The sequence below is a fragment of the Musca autumnalis genome, unplaced genomic scaffold, assembly GCF_047663935.1.
Source record: "Musca autumnalis isolate F117 unplaced genomic scaffold, ASM4766393v1 scaffold_137, whole genome shotgun sequence".
Lineage (NCBI taxonomy): Eukaryota > Metazoa > Arthropoda > Insecta > Diptera > Muscidae > Musca > Musca autumnalis.
In genome coordinates, this window is record NW_027411686.1 from 250,764 (window position 1) to 260,802 (window position 10,039).

General features: G+C 34.3%; 1 protein-coding gene across 1 annotated transcript; it reads left to right on the top strand.

The window, feature by feature from the left end:
- The first annotated feature begins 5,101 nt into the window (after positions 1 to 5,101).
- Positions 5,102 to 9,464, top strand: LOC141391835 (uncharacterized). Its single transcript, XM_073964528.1, has 3 exons — positions 5,102 to 5,379; positions 5,436 to 5,612; positions 9,075 to 9,464. Exons 1-3 carry the CDS (start codon positions 5,356 to 5,358, stop codon positions 9,462 to 9,464), a joined length of 591 nt encoding a protein of 196 aa, XP_073820629.1. The 5' UTR covers positions 5,102 to 5,355.
- Positions 9,465 to 10,039: the final 575 nt, after the last annotated feature.

Sequence of the window (10,039 nt, forward strand, 5' to 3'; positions counted from 1 at the left end):
TACCAACATAAATACTAAAAACCATTGTGTTTTTCTTTTTGTTTATTTACACCGCACAATCTCTTCGAGGCAAACAACAAGAAAGCTACGCTTTATTTTGGACACTCCACATATTCTAAAATATACAGTCAACTCATCATCTGGTCACTTCAGGCCGGATTAAACAGGGTTTCTATACCTAAAAGTGGACCAATCCTGATGATTTTTGAGGAAATTATCTTCTAATCACTACGAGATTACTGTAAATGTAATCAGATCGATATCTTGATTAGAACTATTTTTGTCGCTCTCTCCCATACAAGCTAAACCAAAGTTCGTTGTAACGATTGATAATATATAATAATTGTAGAGAATCGTCTACGAATGGCAAATTACTCGCGTGGTTGAATTTTATATAAAAATTCGCTTAAAGATCGCCAGAAAGAAGCGCAGAAGAATAATCTGATCAAAAAAATCTTCCAACAATCTTCCGAATGTTTTCAGGGAACTAATATGAATTTACGACCACACAACTACAGGTGGACATTTTTCAAACCAAAAAGTATTGCAACTGCTTCCCTATCCAGTTGAGAATACTTTCTTTCATCTCCTGGTTTTTCAACATTTTGTTGGTCGATTTGTGTAAGAATCGAGATAGAGAATTTTCAGACATCAACATTTTTTTTAAATTATCCATTGATGATGAGCATTTATCACTCCACCCATAATTTTGACCATTCTTCGTCGTATAGAAGATTTAAAAGTGTTGCTATGTCTGGTATGAAGCGTCTTTAAAAGATTACCATTACTAAAAATAACTGCACTCTTTTACATATCGCCCATTTACTCAAAGAGTGACATAACTCAAAAAATGCGTTTTCTGAGTTAACAATTTCTATTTTTTCTACAGCTTCTACATTATCTTGTGTCAAATTTTCATGTTGATGTCTCTTAAACTCGACGAGATATAGCTAAATTAATACGAGTTTCGCATTATTCAATATAAATGGTTATTTTAGTTTTAGCTTAATAATCTTTTTAAGTTCTGAAGTCAAATTTCAATCGCCAACTTAAAACGCGTTTTTCTCGAAACTTAATTGTTCGAGAAGTGTCACTCTTTGAGTAAATGAGCGATATGTTGGGTAGTTTATTTTGTTAATGTCTATGATTTTCTCTGAATTCATGTGTTAGACCTTTTTGTCTATTAAATGGCCAAAGACAATTTGAAACCATTTTCACTTATTAATTTTCTTTCTATGTGCTTCATCTTCATATGTGCTGTATAAGTTTGATACGTTCCAACTTAACTTTCCGAGTTCGGTCGATCACAGATGCTGATTGACATCATCAGACATCTCCTCTTCACCGTAGAGTGCAGATGCCAATGAGCGGTGGTTGTTGAGTTTTCTCTCATTGGAATATGTAATTGTAGTAGTATAAATCGACTCAGATCCTCTGCGATCACTACAATCCTCTGCGATTGAAAGAACCTCTGCGTTCACTTGTCGACCAATTTTTGGATAGTTTACTTGTCGCGCTTTAACATAAGGTCTACGCGTTATAACTAACAGGCCTCTGTCGCCACTCCAGATTAGAAAAGGTAATCTTTGTTGTTGTAAGAAAAGAAATATCTCAAATAAACTTCAAGCATATTATTATATTTAAACCGATACTGCTTATCGCTAGTGCTTTTAGTTATAAATTTATTATAATTTTTAATTTAATAAATATTTAAATAAAATAATAATGTTTGTTATTACCCAATTATTACCTTTACAATGCAATGTACAGCTTAATGCTTAAAGATAAGTTTGAAGAATACACTTCATTAAGTTTTAAATATACATTTTTCGGATTTTCACAGTAACCGCGTCAATCAAATGCTGACAGTTTGTAGAAAAAAGTTAGGGTTTTTGAATTCTTACTCTAACCCAGACGCGCAACTAGATTTGTTTATTTTTTTTATTATTATTTGGTTATTAGTCAATGGAATTCAAAAAATCCTTACAGACTAAGATAACAATTCAAATATAGTAAATATTAAAATTACTAACAAAAGTTAATCAATAAAATTAATTGACTAAATCGTAGTCGAAGCAAGCAGATTGCCACTTTCGACGGCATTCCAAACTTTGAAGCCCTTTGTAACAAAAACCTGGATTTATAATCCGGAATTTCTATTGGAGCGCAAACTTTGTAAAATTCTTTTGGATTTTTTCAATAGGTTAATATGAGTATTGCATTGAGGATTCCAGATAAATGAAACATATTCAATTTTGGATCTAACAAATGACGTATATATCAATTTTATTGTATATGGATCAGAGACGTCTTTGGAATTACGTTTAACGAAAGCAAGTACCTTATAGGCCTCAGGAATAATGTGATCAATATGAGCAACGAAAGTCAAAGATGTATCAAATACAAACAGAAAAACTTTACGAAGTTTGCTCTGAAATCTATGTTTCCAGTTGAAATGCCTCCTTATAAGAGTAGATGTTCATTGCTTGGGTTACAAACTTTATCAAGTCGTAGATGCTTTCAATCTGCTTGCTTCGTTTTTGATGTAATCAATAATATCATTGATCCTCCGGATTTGCTGGCATTAGTTCCGATATTTGTACCTTCGAGAAACTTACGAATTGCAAATTTGTTTGAAGTTCCTTTTCACCGCACTAATTATGGGCGAAACGGACCTTTAACACGTACATTTTTTATTCTTAATTCCATTAATAATCAATTTAAAAATGAATCGCGGCCATGTATTGATTTCAGCACGTCAAGAGAAACATTCAAATCAATGTTGTATCATTCTTTTTGAAATTATAAGAATATTATCTTAAGAATTATTATTTGTAATTTTATCCTAGTCTGTAATGATGTTGAATTCCATTGACTAAACTAAACTAAACAATACCGAGATCTCGGAAAGTGGTTAATTTTATTAGAGCATTACTGTCTATCCTGAATGTAGCCTGAATGGGATTAATTAACCGCGAATAAGACATGTGAAAACATTTTGAAAGATTGAGAAACAGTTTATTTATTACTAACAAAAGTATTTGCACCATGATCGCCATACAACTGCTCACTGAACTGGCTGCTACACCTTTCGTATCTTTATTTTTATAAAAATATTCGTTTATTTTGCAACAAACGTAGTTTTTGCAAGGCCGGCGGAATGTTAATGTTCAAATGTGATTATTATTCTAATACGACTGACTTTTAGTCATGTGTCAACCCTCCTTGTCAGAAATAGTCTACTACGTTAATATTGACACATTCTGACAGGAGAGATTGACAATTTGCACGCCAAAGTCAAGTTAAAGCTGCGTTTGAGTGTGAGTGTGTTATTCAGCACAAGGCATAATAGACGAACTTCGTGCACAGACTCCGTTCACTTAACAATACTAAAAACAATTATTGTTTACGAAAAAAGGTAAAAGCTTTACGAGCAAACATTCAATAAACATACCAACATAAATACTAAAAACCATTGTGTTTTTCTTTTTGTTTATTTACACCGCACAACCTCTTCGAGGCAAACAACAAGAAAGCTACGCTTTATTTTGGATACTCCACATATTCTAAAATATACAGTCAACTCATCATTTGGTGTCCCACGTAAAAATTCTGCTTTCGCAACTAAACATCTGGTCACTTCAGGCCGGATTAAACAGGGTTTCTATACCTAAAAGTGGACCAATCCTGATGAAATTATCTTCTAATCACTACGAGATTACTGTAAATGTAATCAGATCGATATCTTGATTAGAACTATTTTTGTCGCTCTTTCCCATACAAGCTAAACCAAAGTGCGTTGTAGCGATTGATAACACTGCTCAACAAAATTGAAAAAGTTGAATGTTTCAACCGTAGTTGTTGTTGTTTCTAAATGAAATCGGCGAGCTATTTTCAAATCTGGTCACGGTTTTTCTCCATCAGCTCTTGTTCTTGAGATATAGCTCAAAATCGGTTTTTACGAGTTTTGCCCAGAATTTCGTTATTTTCGGAGACAAACAAATATTTTTTGTGGGTTTTTCGACACTAATATATTAAGAAGATGTTGTACGCTCGAAGCAAAACGTTTTTTGAAATATTTATGGCGAATATTTATCAACAAATATAGAAAACATACGATGAATCTTGTAAAAATTGCATATTTTGATTACTTTAAGCTGTAATTACGTCATCGAGGGAAGTCATAGGAGCTTCATATGGCATTCCGGATATGCTCAGGGTGTCTACTATATAGTCCTGTATTCAAATATATAATATAAAGTTCATAGCACCCACGATTCGCCCATAACCTAAAAATCGTCATGAAGACTGCTAAAGGGAAATCATTTACCTGTGATATCATTACCAAATATGACATTTACTTTTCAATGGCAGTCTTCATGGCGATTTTTAGGTTATGGGCGAATCGTGGGCGCTATGAACTTTATATTAAATATTTGAATACCGGACTATATAGCAGACACCCTGAGCATATACGGAATGCCATATGAAGCTTCTATGACTTCCCCCGATGACGTAATTACAGCTTAAAGTACTTAAAATATGCAATTTTTACAAGATTCATCGTATGTTTTCTATATTTTTTGATAAATATTCGCCATAATTATTTCAAAAAACGTTTTATATCGAGCGTACAACATCTTCTTAATATATTAGTGTCAAAAAACCCGCAAAAAAATGTTTGTTTGTATCCGAAAATAACGAAATTCTGGGTAAAACTCGTAAAAACCGATTTTGAGCTATATCTCAAGAACAAGAGCTGTTGGAGAAAAACCGTGACCAGATTTGAAAATATCTCGCCGATTTCATTTAGAAACAACAACAACTGCGGTTGAAACAAAAGTCGTGTTGACCAGTGTAATCTATATATATAAATGAGCTTGGTGATAAGTGATTGACTGACTGATTCATCATCAACGCCCAGCCAAAACGGCTAAAGCTAGGAGCTTGAAATTTTACCAGTGGGTCACTGTTGATGCAAATGTGCGAGATAAGGCCGGGTTTTAGAAAATTCGTCCTGGAACCACAAAAAATAACAACAACAAAAATCCTTATTTTTCATTACTATTACGTACTTATTCACTTAAGGGTGTTCTACACGGTATGTATTATGCATATCGACTGTCACTTTTTACAAATCAAAATTTTGTACACATGGTGTGAACCATACAGAAATTTCAATGCATGAAAGTGATATGTGTATACATATGTATTTTTTTCGATTAGAGCGCGCTCTATTTATTTCTGTATCTCATAAAGCAAACAGCTGTTTTGTTTGTTTGGGTAATGTCAACAACTAGTTACAAAAAGGAAATAAATGAAGAAACTACCCAATATTAAAAATAAATAAAGAAAATGGATAAAGATAAAGACACAAAAGTAAGTATTTCCATATATTAAAACAAACTATAATTATAAAATGTATTTAATTGCAGGTAGATTGGACGAAGGAATCCATTCTGGAAATGATCAATTTGTGGCAAAACTACGAATGTCTGTACAACCCAAAGAACAACTTATACCACAATAAGCATTCCCGATACAAGGCTTTTAACGAAATCGCTGAAAAATTAAAGATATTTAATGAAGCAATTGGACCAAATGATGTCAAGGTTTGTATGAATAACCATACGTACATATGTACGCTGGACAGATGTTTTGCACGGTGTCGTCGATCCAAATGGTCTTTCAGAGTACATGGTAAAGATAGTAAGCTAAACGAAAAAATGATGGAACACTGCTCCGCCGTTCTTCCACTTCGCTCTAGAGTTTTGCAGGATTTGACAAATAAACCATAAAATGATGCTTAAATGGCAATATCTGCTACTAGTTGTCACTGTCTATTAAAATTGTGGAGTTTTGTGCTCTTGTCTGTTGTCTCCATATCAAATCATAACAATATGAAGATTAATGATCTCGAACATTAACAATGCCATGGCAGATTTGTAAGCAAATTAGTGAACTCCCATGATGAGCAGGCAACTGCCAATTTGTCAGTTGCTGATCATTATTTATGTATATTCTGCTTCGTAACGAGGGAGTTTGTAAACTATTAGAGTATTGTGTTTAGCCAGTGTTTTAAAGGTAGTTTGTGTAGGAAGAATTAAATCTATAAACAACTTTATTTCAGCGATCTTATTCTATAAAAACCTGATTCGGGGCAATGTTTTCCTATTGTTGTAACAATAATGTAACAGCATATGATACATTATTTTAACTGCTTAATCTGGCTCTGTGTCTATCTCCAGTTTTAGAAAAGTGGCTGCTGCAATGGGTTGTTACCATAAAGCTACTAGAGTGGATTGAGTAGGTTTGGCAGAACAGTTAAAAAGGTGCAGAGTGTCGTTTACGGCATGCTGGTTAGTTGTTTTGCACGGTTTCATTAATCCTTAAACTTAGACAGCTGCATCGTCCCGAGCGTAGTTAAGCCAAATCTACTCTGGTTTGTCGTGGCACCTGACACTCCTCAGCTGATATGTATTTGTTTATGGCATTTGCAACTGAATTTATGTGAATGCTATTCAAACCTGCTTGATAGGCTTGCTGATCTTGGGGTCCTGTTTTTTCACGTTTGACCTCTCTTTCTAGATCGTTAAAATCCCTCCTTACATGCCTTGGTCCTATCTACTTTATTGTGATTCCAATGGCTCTCACGGCAACACAAGCGCAAGTACTGCTGAACTTCACGAGGAGGCACCCTGTTGCAGTTCTCAGGGCGGCATTGTGACAGGTTTTAAAATTTTTTCCAGCGCGTTGTACTTATATTCGGGACCACATCACAGACCGACCAATCGCGTTATAAATGCTGCCTTCTTGGGAATTGATGAACCTTGTTCCTACATATCAGCCCGTCGCATATGGCTGTGGAATGCGCGGATGACGTCAGCATACTATCGAATGTGATGCCTAGAATCTTGGGGTAGTTAGTGATCGCAATTCTCCCACCAGCTTAGTGCTCACCTGCATAGTCCATGTGGTCGTAGATTTGGTGGCTGATTTTTGCATACTCCTCGCGTGGAAAAGTGTGGTAAGATCGGTCAAATAAGAGCTCAGTCTTTCACAAATAACATCAGGGAAGGTTTTGTTGTAACAGTGTTTATTATGGTATGTTTGTTCTTCTGGCTCTAGGTCTATCTCCAGTTCCAGGAAAGAGGCTGTTTCGATGGGATGTAACCACTGATCCACTGGAGTTAGACCTTGAGGACCTTGTTTCTTCATTTAAGCTTGTCGCATATAGCATAGGTAAGCGCGGACAACTTGAACATATTCTCGAATGTGACCCCAAGAATTTTTGCCATCAACCATGACATTCAACTCTGTTCTCACATGTCGTCGGTGTCATGCTTAAGTGTTCCATACGCCATTTTTGACATATTGAGATAAAGGTACCTTCCAAGGTTTTGAACCATGCTCTTTCAGATTTTTTGGTCGGTTTTTCTCTATCTCTTATAGTTTCTGAGATATCCATATGTCAGTATGTTCCATATCCGCCTTGTGACCCAAAAAATCTTGTCGTTTTGTTCCATATCCATAAAGCCTGGCGTATGGAACAAAACAACTTTGAACTTTTTAATTCCATATCCATGTCGTTTGGCGTATGAAAAAAAAGAGACAAGAACGAATTGTTCCGCACCAAAAATGATTGGGTTTGGAACAAAAAATTGCCCATTTTTGCCAAGTTACGAATAATGTGGCGTATGGAACAAATTGTTTTAAAGGGCTTGGTTTAAAAACTGAAGAATAATAGTTTCTAAATCCAAATATTTTTGAATACTGTATTGTTATATGAAAACGAAAATTTATCAATCGTTTAAACAAAAAATCCCTAGTTTAAAGACAAAATTTTGATGTAAGTCCACAAAAATATACGCAAAAACGTCCATTTGACTTGAAGCTAGTGTGGACACCGACTAAAAAGAAAAACGCGTTTAAATGTTTTATGTTACCTTAGAAATGCAAAATATCAATCCGTTTTGTACCACATAAAAATAGTGATAAGTGGAGGCAATTCCTTAAATAAATGTTAAGGAAACCTATAATAATGGTCCTTATTGTATTTATATGAGAAAAATAAATAATTAATTTAAAGTCCTGATTTTTTAAACTCCACAATAGCACTTCATATAAGGGAGGTGGAACACGATTGATAAAAAGTTTTTTGGTTAAAATGTGACAAAACGTGTTCCATGAACAATTCAGCAACTTTTTGCAATTATAAAAATTGGCCATAACTTCTAGACTATCACAGATATCTTACTAAAATTAACTACTGATATATTCTATGAATTTAGTTAAGTAGAACTGAGCTCTTAAAGTATTGGATTATTGCACCATTTTTATCCTGTATGGCCTTAAACATTAACTTGAGTTTTTCTCGAATCAGGCCAATGGCGTACGGAACACTTAAGCATGACACCGACGATGTGTCGTCCATGTGGTGAACAGAGTGATTGTAGATTTAGCGGCGGTGGTGAGATCCGTTAAATAGGAGTTCAGCCATTCACAAATGACATCCGGGAATCGGTCCCTCGCCAAGATCGTACAGTCATCCGCATACGTTACGATCTCAATGCCGTCTGGAGGGGGTGGAATCCTGACTAGGTAGACATTAAACAGTTCCGGAAATATCACCCGCCTCTGGGAACTTCCTGTTTCACTCAACAGGGCTGGCGTCCACACAAACAATTCCGTGCAAAATACTATTTCTATTTATTGACACAAAATTATTGACGTAAAATAATGTTTTGATGTAGTGCCAATATAATATTAACTCTCGGGAAAGCCGACTGATATGTTTTTTACTTATCCTTATTTTTGTTATTTTTTAATAGATTAAAATGCAATATCTACGTGGCCAATACAGTCGTGAACTTTCAAAAAGTAAAGAGCTTAGAAGTGGATCAGGCGCTGACGATGTTTATGTGCCAAATGCTTTTTGGTTTCCTGAACTTAGTTTTCTGCAGGACCATATTAAAATAAGAAAAGGAAAGAGCAATTTATGTGTAAGTAGTAATTTAAACTATATTCATCATTTTCATGATCATCATGCATAAAAAATGAATTTCCATTCACAGGATCAAAGCTATTCATCAATTGAAGACTCTGCTGAGTCAACTCAATTAATGGAAGACCATTTGTCTCCTGCACAACCATCTAAAAGGCCAAAAAAGGAAAACATCACGCCATTGTCATGCGACAGAACAAACAGAGAAGATGCTGTTCTCGAAGCAGCTGTTAATGTCTTAGAAAATTTAACTAGCTCAAAGAACATTAATGATAGAAGCAAAAATGAGTCCTTTTGTAATTTTTTAAAAGAAGAGCTAGACTCTATAGCTGAGGAGAGCATTATAGATGAGTTTAAAGAAAAAATAACTGCAGCACTTTTTGATGCCAAAAAAAAGCAAAGGCTGCTACCTAGTGATAATAAAACATATTATGAACATAGTTATGTTTTAGATGAATAACAATTTTATACTTTGTACAACAAGCTGTGACCTGATAGATTAATGTATCGTCACCTGAAATGCCTAAAGAAATAACCCTCAAAGGGTTACGTCTTTGGGCAAAAGTGAATTCTCAATCTAAGTTCCTATGTATCTTTGTCATGACCTGATAAATTAATGTATTTAATAACACTTGTAGTGTTAAAAAGTGAATTCTCAATATAAGTTCCCATGTTTCTTTACCATGACCTGATAATTAAAATATGAATTAAACACATTATTTTTTATTAATACAGTGTTTGGTGGTTCTGCCCCTAAGGCAATAGTCACTTGCAATGCATTTTTATTTTACTTTTATTTATGTAATTTCTAAAAGAAACAATGTAAATTTTTAAAACGTTTTAAAAACATATTTTATTTTAACTATTTTTTGTACGGTCAATATGCGCCTCATTGAAATAGTAGATTTAGACCCCAAGTATGTATAAGGAAACTTCATGAAAATATATTCTTATTTTTTATAACATATCAAGTTTTTTATTTATAACATTAAAAATTAAATTTTTTAATAGCATCCTCTTGCCAAGGAACTGATC

Bases quoted from the DNA above. Each gene is read 5' to 3' on its own strand.
- LOC141391835 (XM_073964528.1), top strand. From the start codon at position 5,356: ATGGATAAAGATAAAGACACAAAA. The intron at 5,380-5,435 runs GTAAGTATTTCC...ATTTAATTGCAG, and splicing joins ATAAAGATAAAGACACAAAA to GTAGATTGGACGAAGGAATC. The intron at 5,613-9,074 runs GTTTGTATGAAT...TTCCATTCACAG, and splicing joins TTGGACCAAATGATGTCAAG to GATCAAAGCTATTCATCAAT.